At 40.6% G+C, this 15,914-nt stretch overlaps 1 protein-coding gene across 1 annotated transcript in view; it reads right to left on the reverse strand.

The window, feature by feature from the left end:
* Positions 1-15,914, reverse strand: part of LOC110990688 (uncharacterized) — a 47,446-nt gene that overhangs the window by 6,859 nt on the left and 24,673 nt on the right. The window contains 1 exon segment of the mRNA XM_087130982.1: positions 13,789-13,924. Within this exon segment, the coding sequence (XP_086987108.1) occupies positions 13,789-13,924 (136 nt within the window).

A 15,914-nucleotide genomic window follows, 5' to 3' on the forward strand; every position in this document is an offset into this window, starting at 1 on the left:
TTACAAAAATATCTCGAACTCGGATTTCTTTAAAACAAGTTCACCGGGTGATGTCGTTTAAACAATGGCCTTGGATGAGCAACTATATTGACAAAAACACCGAATTGCGCAAATTGGCCAAGTCTGATTTTGAGAAAGACTTTTTCAAATTGATGAACAATTCGGTATTTGGCAAGACGATGGAAAATGTAAGACATCGAATTGACGGCCACCTCCTAAGGGACGAACAAGACGCCGCCAAATACAAAAAATTAACTTATAAACCGAATTATAAATCGACGGTGCCATTTGGGGACTGTTCTCTTTCGTTTGTGGAGATGTACCGAACCAAAACAAAATTAAATAAGCCAATCTATTGCGGTGTAAGTATTCTCGATATCTCAAAAACGTTGATGTATGATTTCTACTACAACGAACTAAAATCAACTTTTGGTGAAAAAGTAAACCTACTTTATACGGACACTGATTCTCTATTAGTTCAAATCGAGCAAAGCTCTGACGATTTAACTGGTTACCTAAACAAAAAGCGCCATTTGTTTGACTTTAGTAATTATCCACCGGGTCATCCGCTTTACAGCGTCAAAAATAAGAAAGTCATCGGCAAAATGAAAGACGAGTTTGGCGGTAAAACAATTTTAGAAGCCGTTTGTATCAGACCAAAAATGTATTCAATCTTAACTATCGATCACAAGCGAGCGGCAGCGAGCTACGAAGCGAGCAAAGCGAGCTACGAGCAAAGCGAGTATTACCGAAGCGAGTACTTTTCTTTAAAGAAGGCGAAAGGGGTCTCCAAGGTAGTAACTGAGAAACGATTGACCCACGAGATGTATAAAAGATGCCTATTTGAAAGGGTTTCTCATTTCAATAAACAACAACTATTTAGATCGGATAAACATCGGGTGTTCACCATTTCACAAAATAAACTTAGTTTGTCGCCGTTGGACACAAAGCGCTACATATTGCCGAACGGAATCGATACGTTGGCTTACGGGCATAAGCGAGCTACGAGCTAATCAGGCGGTAATTCGGTATCCTCGGGCACGACCTGAAGTTCCTCTTTGACGAAACTCCTATTTGGTCCGTTTAATAAATAGTACAAAGTGGGACCCGTTTTGACCCTCTTGCCTTTCACTCGTTTAGATTGACTGGTGCGCTTTTCAATTTGGTAAACGTCCACGGACCATATCGGATCTGTTGCCCTTCTGACGGTGCCGCCCTCTTGCTCGCCCGGGTAATAAAGGTACCTGACGACTGCGTCTGGAGGAAGTTCTCTTTGGATAGTTCTTACAGGTGTACTCGGTTCTTGTTTCACTCGCTTTGATTTTATAGCTTCTGCAGGAACGGCATCTATTAACCGCGTTTTTTCCTCGTTTAACGATTTCACGACCTGAGGCAAACGTTTTACCCATTCCACGTTACGCACACCCACGTTTAACATTTCTTGAACGTATTGGTGGCCGAATAACCTTTCGGCTAAAGTACGGTTAAACCTTTCCACGATTCCTTGAGATCTGTGTACCCCAGGTTCACCCACTTGAATTTGTACTTTATTTTTTGTCATTAACTTTTTAAACTCGCCTTTGAATTCAGATCCAGAGTCTACCATTACGAATTTGGGCCACGTCAAAGGTGATCGCGAATAAATCTTCTTTATTGCTTCACTCACTTGTTCGGCGGTTTTACTGGTCAACGGTTCTGCTTCTTTATACCGCGAACCCACGTCTACCACGGTTAAAGCGTACTTAAGCGTTTTCCTTTTAACTCGGTCCCAGGGTAAATACAAAACGTCCATTTGATGCGCGTAATTAGGTTCAACCGATTCTGATTGCAACATTCTGATTGTAGGTCTGGGTACGTAATGTGGTGCGGGTAAATATATTTGCCAAACGGCCTGCTTTTTTAGCCACTTCCTAATAACCGATTTGTTTGCACCGGTCTTTTCGTGTAGACGATCGACAGCACTTTCTCCTCGCCAGTAACCCTGTGGACTGTAAAATAGTTTTTTAAAAGTTTGGTCCATTTTAAAAATACTAGTTTTTAAAGTTAAGCCTATCGATCGAGTGTAACGAGTTACGAGCGTAGCGAGTACCGATAAGCTAGCAACCCCACCAAGGCCGTCCCAGATATAATCCAAACAAACTCGCAAATTTTTTGATCTTCGGAAGGCTCGTAAAAATCGGACAACTTAGGCTCTGGCGGTAACGGGATAATATTCTTACCGGTCAATTCAGAATAAGCCCGCAACGCTTCGTCCACGTTTACAAATGTTTGCTGACTCGCGCGTTCTTGTCGCATTCGTTCGTTCAGAAAATCTAGCATGTGTACGCGTTTTTGTTCCCACTCTTGTTTTGCTTGCGCCAGTTGCTCTAACGCGAGGTCGTGACGCTTTCGTTCTTCGTCGACTTTACTTTTTGATAAACTGCTAAATAAAAAATTTGATCCCGTGAATGCTAAGGCGTTTATTATCGCTCCTCCAACCATCATTAAAGCACTAGCCATTTTTAAAATAAGGTTAAATAAAATAAGGATAGTATATATTAAAAGTAAGAATGTTGCAACAATACACCAAAAAGCTTAACCCGAGTCGAAGACTTAAAGTTCCTCGTGCGATCAAAGGCGAGCGGCGCGAAGTAACCATTACGCACAACCCAAGCACCATAGACGCGGGCCACACGTTAAACATAAAATTCCCGGCCCTAGGCACTGATGACGTCATTGTACCCGGCACGGCAAAGTTGGCCTTTAAACTCGACCTCGACGGCGCCTCAGACGACAACCGGACGGTTTATAACAACGTGGCGAGAAACCTGGTGTCGGAAATAAATATAAGTCTCCAGGGAAATAAAATCGTAAGTTACCGAGACGCGGACGTATTTCACAATTTTAAGGACAATTGGTTACCCCCGTCGCAGACCAAAAATATGGCGTATTTTGGACTAGAGAAAGAAAATATAGCTAAGTTACGTCTAGGGGCTGACGATGCTAATGACACTGCAAACGACGGTAAAGACAAGGCAATTGCCGACGCTTTTAAAAACAGGTACGCGATTCCACTAGACACACCTATGTTGACGGACCATACCCCATTTTATCCTTCGTGGTTTAAAGAGCCTCTAACGTACCAACTAACTTTTAACGGGCACGACAAAGTGGTCAACTCGTCAGATACCGCCGCGGAGTACTCCATTTCAGATCTGACCCTGGAATACGAAGTCGTCACCAATCGAGACCTGGCGCAAACCTTGAGAAACAAGAAGACGATGTATTATCTATTCGACCGTATTCACTCGTGGAAGAAGCAAGCGGTAAACAAGAGTGATACGCTATGGAATATAAGCATAGACCAGAGTATTAAAAGTCTAAAAGGAATTTTGATCCTGTTTAAAGACCCGATGATTAAGAATCCCCAAAAATTTTATAATCCACACATTACAAAGACGATTGTGACAGTTGAAGGTAGACCTAATCAATTGTACTCACAGGGTTTGTTTGAGTACCAACATTGGAATGAAGTTACTAAATATTTCGGAGACTCGGATAAAGAATTGGCTAGAGGGGTCGTCTCGGACTTATCCTTGTTGGGAGTAGACATGGCCGACTACCTAAAAGATAAATATGGTTTGTGGCTCGACTTCAGAAGTTCCGACGACAATTCTGCTCACGGATCGGGCAGACCTCTAGGCGGAGGAGGAGACATATCTATACAGATGGAACGAACGGCCGAGACTGCGGGACCGTTGACGATGTACGTATTCCTGGTGATGGACTCTCAACTAACGGTGGAAGACGGGAACTTTAAAAATCTTGTTTATTAAAAATGAACGAGCGAGCGAGTTATGAAAGAAGTGAGAACGACCGGAGGGAGTACGAGCGTAGCGAGAACCAGATGTTTAAGAATCCGCATTGCGCTTTGATCGTGGGCAAAACTGGCAGCGGGAAGACTAACTGGATCTTAAATCTTTTAGAGACAGAATATCGTTTTGCGTTTGAAGCTATCGTGATCATATGCCCGACGCTATTTAAGAATAAAACGTATTTAGAACGACTGTGGATATACACCGATGAAAATGTCTATCTTTGTGACCTGGATCGAGAAAGACTAGAATTAAACGAGGCGATAGAACTTTATCAGAGAGTATTCGATGGGATAAATACGTTGTTTATCATCGACGATTGTGCAGCCGATCAGTTTATCAAGTATCGAAAGAAATCTAAGAGCGGTTCAGTTTGCGCGTTGTCGAAAATGGCCTTTAGCGGTAGACATTACCTCCATTCGTGTTGGCTACTCACGCAAAAGTACAATTCAGTTTTAAAAGATTTTCGCGAAAATACCGCTTGGACCGCGATATTCCACTGTAAAGATCGTTCGTCATTTGACCAATGCCTCGACGAAAACGATGTTGTACCAGACGAAAAGAGAGGGGAAATTAAAAGGTATCTACGCAACGTTCGGTTCAGTAAATTGGTGTTGAATACAGAACCACCCGCAAATTATTTCGTTCAATAAAAATGAGGAAAAAATTTTAATTACGTTTGTTAAATAATATGATCGAGAACAAGAAATGTAAAATGTGTCGTAGTCTCCTAGACCTAACGAACTTCTCTGTACAAAGAAGTGGTAAAATTAATTTAAACTGCGACAATTGCATTGCCAAAGTACGAGCTCGACAGGAACGAAGCAAATGCCCCCACGGACGTCAAAGACATCAGTGCGTTGACTGCGGAGGTTCAGGTATCTGCGAACATGGGAGATTAAAACATCAATGCGCTAAATGTGAATGGACATCTATTTGCGAGCATGGTAGAATAAGATATTATTGCATTGAATGTGGTGGAAAAGGTATACGTAAGCATGACAGACAAAAATATCGCTGTGTTGATTGTGATGGAAACGGTATATGCGATCATAAAAAAATTAGAGAATATTGCAAAATTTGTAGCTGTCCAATCAAGGTGACGATTCAAAATTGGATTAGTAACGCTCGGCAAAATGACAAAAAGTATAATCGATTTGATCCTAATAATTTTATCGACACTGACTTTTGCCGCGGGTTAATTGAAGATTATCCCCGCTGTTTTTACCCAGACTGTGAAGTTGAAATGCAGTTCTTAGAACACAGAGACGATTTAGGCACAATTGAAAGATTAGACAACAAAGTTGGACATATCAAATCAAATTGTGTGCTTTGCTGTTTAAAGTGTAACCTCGCTAGAAAGAGCGATAATCTTGAGATTGAATACTCACACCATTATGATAAAGCTAGTTAACTTTTGTTATAATCGGGCTAACTTAACCCAGTTGTAACTAAATAATAGCTTTGTTATAATACGTTTTAGCTAGTTATTTATTTGTTTTACTTTGTTGATTAACTAACCACTAATTAGTTACCCTTTGCTTGAGCATAGCTAATTCAGCTGTGCTCAAGTAATTTTATTTTTGTTATAATTAAATGACAGCTCTGTTACAATACGTTGAACTACTTATCCAGCTAGTTATCGCAGTCAACTTGACTTATTATACGATCGAGTACATACGACTAAAGCATACCTACAACAAATTTAAAGAGTACTTATTATTAAAATGGACGACATAAAAAGCATATTCACCGATTCAAAAAGCGAATCAAACGAATCGGCCTCAAACGTAAAGGATAGACTCTGCGCGATAGCTGCCTCGGGTGAATCTAAAAAATACTTAGGCAAAGAATACACGATAAAAGAAATCGAAGCTCTGCCACCAAAAGATCAAGAAAAGTTGTTTAACCTCTACGAAATTAAGTTTGGCAAAGAAATTGTCAAAACCCTTGGTCACTCGATTTTAAGTTTGTACTCTCGCCTACTAGGAATAGCTACTCCGATCGATCTACTCGGATTCAACGTCAACTTAAAATCAGAGGAAGCGCTTACTAAGGACCTAAATGACGACCCGATCATCAGTCAAACTATGGGTAGACTACTTACCGAAATCTGTTACAAGTATGGAGTTTACCTGTCTCCACTTACAACTATGCTGATTAGAACAAAACACCTCGAGTTTAACAAAAGTTCTATTATTATAAAAGAAGATGACAACAGTAACGGAAGTGAATCAGCAACAGGAAACGGAAGTGAGCCAGCAACAAAGTCAACCGGAGAAAGTAGTTAAGTCAGTTACTATCACCAAAAGTAAAATACCGAAGCGTGTAGAACAAGGTAAAAAATTGGCCGAACATAACAAGAAGATGAAGCAACAACTAGTCAAGATGAAATTAGCGGGCGAACCGAGTGAAGAATCTAGCTTTACCCAAACGGCCTTTGAAAACAGAAGCTTGATACTCGGTTCGTTGGGGGTTGCGGGGGTTCTTCTCTACTTAATTTGGAGAAACAAGTCGAGCAGTGTCCAGCCCAGTTCACGACAAATTAGCGTTCAGCCAAAGCAAGAAGCGACTATTCCCAAACAACAACCAATTTTAGATATGGAATAAAAGTTCCTTATTATTAAATATGAGTAACGCTAAATCAATCGACGTAAACGGAATCGCCAATACGGTTTATCACGGCGCAGTTGTTTCAGGAATCTCACTCGGATACGCCATGCTGTCGAGTAAGCTATTTAAAATTAAACCACCAGATCTAAATAAGTTGTCCGCCGAAGATGCATTAAAATTAACCGCTTTGTCCAGCGGTGCATTGGCTACCCAAGGTTGGTTGGTGGCGCAGGGTATCCTACCCGCGAGCCTGCCCACCGCTTAAGTTTCTTTATTTTAAAGTTAAAGTGAAATGGCTGAAGGAGGAGTTGATTTTGAAGAAATACCACTAGAAAACAAAGAGGAGACCGATCAAGACTTGCAATTGCAGTGGGAGGACTTAATACTTAATCCAACGCAAACAGAAACGTCCTTTACTGACTATAATGAAACGTCGTTAGAAGACACTGATTTTACATATCCTATTACTGTTGGGCCAGACGAAGAAGATGAAATATATGGCGGCTTAGAGATCGAAAAGCGATACAACGAGTTAATTAAAGACGCCGATCCTTTACACGAAACAGAACTAACAAGACAAGTCAACTTAATGGATCTTAGGCAATTGTTACGTGAATCTAAAGTGAACGATTTTTACACAGCTATCAAAAAAGAAACTGGTTACGAAACAGAAATTAAAGATCCAAATATTTTTAATTTAGATAGTAAAGATCGCTTGTACTTAAAGTTTGAAGGCAAAAAAGTTCTTTTAACCCAAGAAAACGATAATAGTAAATTTCTTAGCCTAAGTACTATTAGACAAAGAACAAACACAGATTTTATAAGACGCGTTTTAGGCTTGCGTCATTACGTTTCCGGAAAAACAAAAGAAGAAGCTACTCGGGTCTCTCGTAAACTCGCGAAACTTCATTCAGAGAGCATAGAATTGGTAGAAATACCCCAAGAAGCAGATCTAGCGAGCGACATCGTGGAAGACCTCACCCGTGACGTAGACGTTCAAACCGAAGGGTTAAATTACAGAGAACTCGTCGCTTTAGATAAATCGTTACAAACGGTAAAAGGAGAATTAATTTTGAATCAAGGTAAATTAGATGAGTTAGACGCAAAAATTCAACAATTCGAAGCCGAGTTGGAAGAAGCGACATCCGAAGAAGAACGTACGGGATTTCAACGACAATTGGACGATTTACGAGTCGAAAGACGGGGTAGATTAGAAGTCATCAATAGAAATACCGATCGATTGAGGAGTCAAATTAATCGCATCAAGGAAACGATTGAAAAGATCATGAATTCGGATTTGACACTACGCGAGAAGATTCGAACGATATTTAGAGAACAAGGCCTCACAATCGCGAGCATCTTAGCGGCTTTTGGTTTAGCGGTAAGTACCATCGTTAGTAGTATCGTGGCTAGCGTTAGAGCTGTTGGAACTCCTAGCGTAACGCCTGAACCGACACCAACGCCAGCTCCTCCTTCCAAGGGTGAAGTTACCGATTGGATCAAACGACAATTACAAAATTTAGCCAACGTATTAAAGAAACTCGGGTTGAGTGCCTTAGGAGCTTTGCCTGGGATCATCGGTAGCATTTTGAGTTGGATTTTTAACGTGGCGAGTAAAGCTGTCGGATGGGTGGCAGAACACGTGTGGACCTTGTTCGTGGGCGCGGGTGTTTTGCTTTTGACATACGTACAAAAGAATGGGTAAAAATAGATTTTAAAATAAGATAAAAATTCATCCCAAATTTGGGATGAATTTTTTTTTATGCCTTGCATCAAAACGTTCCCGCTTCGCTCATACTTCGCTCATAAAACTGACGACACCCAAGGCAACGGCTCCAACGGTTAATGATAGTTTCTCTTCGTTGTGGGCGTCTAAAGGCTTGCTGGCTTTGCTAGCTGGTTCTGGTTGCTTCCTCGGTAACACTTCTGGTTCTGGTTTGATCGCTTCTTCATTAAAGTCAGCTTCGTTATTCAAACTCGGTACGTATCCAGTCTTCATATCCTCAGTCGCGATTTGTAAATTATTGTTATATCCCTCAAACGTACCGATGCGTAAGTCCATGTCCGAAGGCACCAGGTACAAACCTGGGGCAACAACGAAGTTTAAAGGCGTTTTTGCGTATTGTAGCGAATCTTGAAATTGGTCGATCGACTGTTCGAGATCTGGGTCCGAATTGATTAAGGATTCCACGATCGTAATAAATTGTCGTCGCGCGTCTAGTCCGGTGCCGGTGGCCAAAACGCTGGTCTTGGTCTGAGCCTGTGCCCCGAGCAAAGCGTAGACATAAGCTCGAATCGATTCGTTTACCTTGGTGATTCCCACGTCCGTCAACCTAGACTTTTTAGGAACGAAATCCCACCAGGCCAAAGTAACCGCGTCCGACTGTGAAATCCAGGTGACCGTGTATGTACTCGCGTGACCGGAACCTTTAGGTGGCTTCGCCCATCCAAACCCCATGTAAGTAGATCCCGCGTATTTACCGTTGGTCACGTGTAAGTCGTGCGCGTCGTAGTTTTTACCCGGAACGGTATATATCCATTGTCATAATAGTAAGCTGTGCCTAATCCGTTCGACAAAGTGTCCCTCGTTTGTTTGTACGATTTATTCGGGTCTACTCCATATAAAAGACACGTGTCGGTAAACTTCCGATGGTCGTAATTATTGTGTAACGCGTCAAATACGTCGTCGCTCGGAATGGGAATCACGCAGTCGTAAAATATTTTTCGTACGGTGTAATACACGTGAAAGTTAAATAAAGCCGAGACATATGGATTAGGGTCAGACAGCAGATCAAAACCCACAACGCAGGCCGTCTTCGCGCAATAGACCGCGAAATTAAATTGGTTTTGGTAAAACGATATCGACTCGGTAGACCAGCGATTTACCGCTTCATCCGTAGTTACTTTTGGTAATTTATACGCACGCGTTAAATTTGGAAACTTGGCTGTAAATGAATTGTCTTCGTTTACTAAAATATTTAGACTACTAAAATTGCCTCCCATTTATTTTAAAAGAATTTTAAAAAGGAGGAGCCGTTGGGCAGACCAAGTTTTTATAAGCGGGTGGATTCTCCTCGTACCCAACCGACTTTGTAAAACTTATTCGCCAAGTTTTTTCATAAGATCTTTTTTTAAAACCGCCGCCCTTTCGTTGGCTAGCGCTTCTGCTCTTTCGTTGACTTGGCGTTCAAATTCTTGCTCACTTCGCGAGCTTTCCTTAGTTTCCTGTAATTTTGTAGACGTACGCGATCTGATCTTTTCTTTCATCTCGTTAAACTTTTTCAGCTCAGATAAAATAAGGACAAATTCTTCCTGGGATATGTCACCGTCTTCAATAGCGTGAGATACGTATTCCTCGATGGTGTTTAATTTAGCGTCTGCCAACATTCGAATTTGATCGTGTTTTTTAGTTTTGTGGGTGAGTCTACGGGATGCGTACTTTAGAATCGCGTAAGCACCAAATGCACCGATAGCAGCGCCTTCCATCACGAGCCCGACGGGTCCGGTAATGACGCCCAAAATGGCGGGAATGCCTACGGCTGCCGATGTGACTCCAATTAATTCCATGCCGTGCTCTACATAACCGAGCGCGGTTAAGAGTCGTTTGATCTTTTTGTAACTAGCTTCCCTCGCGTCGCGTTCTTTTTGAATTTGAGATTTAATTTCTTCGATCTTTCTTAGCCTGTAAACCTTTGTTTCCGCTTGTTCAGTCGAGTTTAAAGTCAACTCCGGGTATATGTTAGTCGTCATCTTATTACTTTTATAATTACGCGTTTTAAAAAATGTCTAACTCGATTAAAATTTTGCCGATGTTATTCAAGAGCTCGCCTTTGTCATTTTTAACATAAAAAGTCAATTCACTGATGTTCCTATGTATTAACTTTTTAGGCGTTTTACAGTGATTACGGGTGCTAGACTCGGTAGCTATCACGTCTAGCAAGTCTAAAGCCCGCCCGTTATAAAAGTTATCAAATGTATTTAATTGTTTGCAATGAATAAACGCGAGTTTCAAGGGGTTTAAATCGTAATTGCCTTCGTAAATGATGTTCGGTAAAAGTTTTATTTTGGGTAAGTTTAATAGCTTGGACACTTCTTTGTTTAGTCGCAACTTGAGATTGAGGTCCGTAATGGCCAAAGTCACCCGTTTGGATTCCGAGTGAACCTTAAAAGAAACGCCCGGTATCGAGTTTAACAAAAAGTGAAACCAGTCTATGCCGTAATAACCGGGAGATACCACGATGCTTCCTCTTTGGCCCTCGGGTAATGGTTCGGATGAGCTTTGCGAATGAAGTCTGTCGTATGTAGGTTCAGTTAGTCCCGTCAAAAAAAGTCTTTTAGTTAATTCTCTTCTGGGTCTCCTGGTGGTGGTAGGTCGAGTTGGTGGATTGCCTTCGTATATTTCATCTAAAGCTTGTCTTTGCCCCTCGAGCAGTGAAGCTGATTTGATTTTTTTATCGTCGAGATCAAAATGTAAACGAGCTCGCGTTTCTGATGGTTGTCTTTGGTTTAACTGATCTTCTAAAGCTGCGATTTCTTGGTTTAGCTGCTCAATTTCATCAGCGATTATTCTGATTTCTTCCGCTAACTCGCCTCTTTTATTTGCTTCGATCAATCTGTTTTTAGCTGTTTGTACTAATTCTGGATTGGGAGATGAATCCGTTCTTTCCACTGAGGGCATACCGGGCGTGTCGTTCGCCAAGTACCCCCGCTGGCCTACCGTCCAAATTTGTATCCCACTCAATTTCAGTGGCGTTTGTTACGTTAAAATATCCAGCTTCAAACTGAATATTCTTTACTCGGACGACTTTGTCGCCTTTGCTGTTGTTGATCTCGTTTTTCAATCTAAACGTCTGCGGATTTTGGGCTAAGTGAAAAGTGTGAGTCTCCATTTTATTAAATACGTTTTATATTAGTTTAAACTTCTCCATAGCGTTTTCCCAGTGCTTATCCGAGACTTGAAAAAGGTCTTTAACTTCAGATTCGATTTCCCCGGTTACGTCTTGGTAACAGACTGCAATTAAAGCCTTCAACGGTTTACCTCTAGAGATATTACCATTTAAAACTTGGTTCAACTTGTATTCTATTTCACCCGCTTCGCCGTTTTGAAAACAGATATTATATTTTTGTAGGGTTTTTCTCGATTTTGGCGGCTTAGGTTTCCTCCAAACGTGATGATTAAAGTACCGATCTCCCACGTCTGCGGCTCCGAACGAAGAAACCCACCCAAGAATTTGGCCGCAATGTTTACACGCGTATCTATCTTCTATTTCAAATATTTGGTGGTTACAAGGCGGTCTCGGTTGGACATTTCTCGTTGCCCCAATTATGTGTACTTCCTTTAGATTCAGCAAGTGGCAAAGTTCCGCATCAGTCATTTTATATAAAGGTTTATTTATTTAAAGTAAAAAAAATTAACCCCGGGATAACCGAGGTTAAATTGACTTTCACTAACTTTTATTTAATCAAACGCGTCCAAAAGGTAAGATTTTTCTTCAACCGTTAGCATAGCCGATATAACTCTATACCTAACACTCGCGCCGCAAGAAAGTGAACCGTGGGCGCCGTAGTAAATATCTTTAGGAGAGATCAAAGAGATCGCTTGGCATTTCTTATTAGCAAAAAGAGAGCGATCAATTTCTTTAAACGATTTATCCACCAAAGAGGCATCATAGGCGATCTTAACGTACATCCTACTTTTATCGGTATAAGCCGGCTTAACTAAATAATTGATTTGATCGGGTATGTCATCTAGTTTTTGAGACACCTTAAAAGACTTACGCGTAATCACGGGGAGATCTTCCAGGATATCATATGTTAATTTTTCAAAATAATTATAAAATGCTTCATTTATACATAGTAGCAGCGATTCAGTATCGGGAGACACTTGATAACAAATTTGATCTTGGCCAGTAGGTTCCTTAGTGCCATATTTGTAAACCGGGTTGATACCGTAACAAGGGTCTTCAAGCCTAATCAACAATCGTTTCTGTTGACCCTCGTGAGAATAGAGAATCTTAGAAGAATTCTTTGCAGGTCTTAAAATGACTAAGTTTTCAGAGTCAAAGGGGCCATAAGTAATTTTTGGGTTTTTGTTGCCGGCATTTAGACGTTCGTGGTCATTTGAGACGATATACATTTGAGTTGACATGTTCTATTTATAATTAGGTTTCTAAATTTTTTTCATTTTTATTCGGGCGGGATTTCTGTCACGAGTTGTTTAGCCAGCCAGGGTCAAAAGTTCAAGGTCAGTGAAGTGGAAATCCCCAGCGCGGGTGGGTGAAAGAGATTTTGGCTCAGAAGGTGTATATTTACCCGGTATTTTTAGAGCCAGATTTTGGGGTTGATGAGGTACCCAGGGAAAATTGTTAAAATCTGGAATTCCAGATTTTTAGGGTATTCCCCCGATTTTTTGAGTCGATGTACTACCCAGGAGTTTTTGCTGAAAACGGTGAAAAGGGCGTGTGATCAAGAATCGGCTCTTCTCTACTACTGTCTCTGTGGTTGGCCTTAAGTGTGCTTCCCGCACAAGAACGGGTTGCATGCGAGTCATCGTGTAGTAGTTGTTATTCACTGGATGATGACATAAGGTTTATGATTCAAAAACGATCTGAAGCTAAACGGCTTGTATCGCAGACTTCGCATTTTTTTTCCATATTAACTAAGGCTTACACTGCCATTATCCAGAAGAAGTTTTCCTTTGTTGCTTGAATAACGGATTAGTCGAATTTAGGTGATCAACGAAATTATGAAAACAGCCTTTTGTCCTTTGTCAGAAAAGTTTGTCGCGTAACACAGGCGCATTTCAATGTAGATTTTTCCACGTGTCATGTGTATGATCATGCATCAGCCGCACAGGCTGCGATAAAGAGCATTGGTGGGAAACCCTGGTGATCATGGGAATTCCTTGAAGTATCGTACAGGGCTAATACCGAAGTGAGATGTTTAAGGTTTCGAAATTTCGTTGATATTTTCATGAGATACGTACTGCGTTTCATTCTATTGACTGCTCTGATTATTACTACTATTTTATGGGCGATTGGAATTTTCTATGAAAGGGGTCTACTTGTTTCTTTTAGGAGCTTTCTACTTCTTTGCCAATCAGAAAAAAAAATCCAAATCAAAACTACTCCTCTGAATCCTCTTTTCTGCTTACAGTTTTTACTAGTGTTTGTTCCATTACAATGGGACAAGGCTCGTTTGTTTATGCTGTCACACCATTCAGAAAACGTAAGCGAGATTCAGATTCTTTTAAAGTCTACAGGCTACATTCCAGCGGGATGTAAAATTCAAAGGAAACCATCTTAAATGCATTTATCCTTACCGGAGTTTGTACCATCTTGGTTCTTTTTTGTCTCATGCGATAAATGAAGCCAAGCACATCAACGCGTCGCTCCTTCTGCATCTGGTCTAGCATGGAGTCCAGGGCGATGTATGTCCCTGTACGGCCGACTCCGTTACTAAGAAGAATGGCCAAAGGCCAATTGCAACTGTAAACCTGTATGTTCACTACGTTTACTTGAATCAAAGAGTCCTCTTTATTCAGATTTATGTATTTTCTAATTGGCATCAATGCAGTAAATACAAAATACAACTTAAGCCCTGATTTATATAAAATTCCCGAATGATACTTAAAGCAAATGCAGGAAGGGCAATTGGAAATGTTTGGGGGAAAAGAATGGCTATATTTTAAGAAGCTTTGTATAGGGGCATGTGTTAGGAATTTTTTCTCTTCTCCTGCATTCCATTGTACTAATACATATAATCTCGCGTGCGACTTGCGATTCATGCATGACTTACGTACGACTTACATCTGGCAACTGTGATCTACCCGTGTTAACTGCACACACGACTTACGTACGAACTAACATTCGTACGTACAACCTTAACTGTCTCATTCGTACCAGTTTTAACTTGAACATAATACTACCCAGAAATTGAAATGCATAGGTTGAATATGGGAGATATAAGTCATACATGGAATATATAAATCCTTCCTGCGAGAGGGAGTTGACGGGAGAAACTTTTTCACGATGTCCCTTGGATATGGAGGTTGAAGAGTGGATATTGGCTTTTCTACTGTTCAAAAAGCAAAATACAAAAACAAAAAAAAGCAGATAGGACGTGTTTACAAAGCGATTTTTTTCACTTTTCCGCTTTCTCACAACCAGAAAAGGAGATTTAACAGTTTGTCAAGATGCAGTTTTCTACTTTTTCATTTTCTTACCACCAGCAGAATGGAATTTACTTTCAAGTCTACAGTGGCGGTTCAAAAAGGGACATCTACGTTTCTGCTTCGTACAAAAACTGAATGGTTATATCTTATATGGTCCAAAAGTGGACACTTGTTTTTCTACTGACAAAATCGTACTGAACGTTTTTGTAAAAAGCTTTTTGCATTTTTTGCAACCGGAAAAACAGATTAAAATATAACATGATGAGCATTTCCTTGTTTTCTAGGTTTTTCTAAAACGACTTAAGAAATTATCTTATATTACCACTGACGGTTCAAAAGTGGACATTATGGTTTTTACTTTGCTTCTCTATTGACCACCATTCACCCCCTGCGGTTCCCGCACCCGTGCGTTTGTCTGTGGATACCGATCGTTCATCCCACCTGTTTCTCTCTGTCAAAAACATCAGCACCACTGCCGATAGGCTCGACGTTTAACATATTTTGACACACTGACCTTTGGGTGTGGCGGAGAACCAGGAAAACGGATGACCAGTTTTAGACCACTACAAAAGAGCTGTTCCGCCGTATGGAGAAGTATTTAAAACAGATTCGTTGAAAATACTCAAATAAATTGTCGGTATTGCAAGGCAGAAGGCAAAACGTCCATTTATGAACCGCCAGTGTATTTTTTTTTAATATAAATTGCTTGTAGCGGAAAAGCTGCCAATTAGAATATGCGTTTCGGAGCTTATTGTTCAATCGGTTTTTCTGTGCCAGCAGAAAATCAGAAAAGTAGATTGCACACTATTGAAACAACATTCAATGTGATTTTCTCCTATCTTGAGAGAGAAAAACCAGATGTTCACCTTTGAACCGCCGTAATACTTGTGAATAAGTCCAACCGACTTCTGCGGGAAGTAAAAAACGTACAAGTCTGTTTTTGAACAGCAACTGTAGACTTGAATGTAAATTTCATTTCTCAGGTGGCAAGAAAATGAAAAAGAAAAATGCATCTTGACAAACCGTTTAATCTCCTCTTCTGGTTGTGAGAAAGCAGAAAAGTGAAAAAAATCCATTGTGTAAAAACGTCCGATCTGCGTTTTTGCTTTTTGAACAGTAAAAAAGCAAAATGTCCACTTTTTAACTTCCACTCTTGGAGCTCCACACTTACTGTCCCAAAGTATAAATATATATATACACGAGTACGTGAAACGCTCCCTGGATTCAAATGTAACCCCCTCCCATGAGATATTGATACTTAACTGTTCTGTTAC

The sequence above is a fragment of the Acanthaster planci genome, linkage group LG21, assembly GCF_054643075.1.
Source record: "Acanthaster planci isolate LZ-2023a linkage group LG21, COTS_SCS, whole genome shotgun sequence".
NCBI lineage: Eukaryota > Metazoa > Echinodermata > Asteroidea > Valvatida > Acanthasteridae > Acanthaster > Acanthaster planci.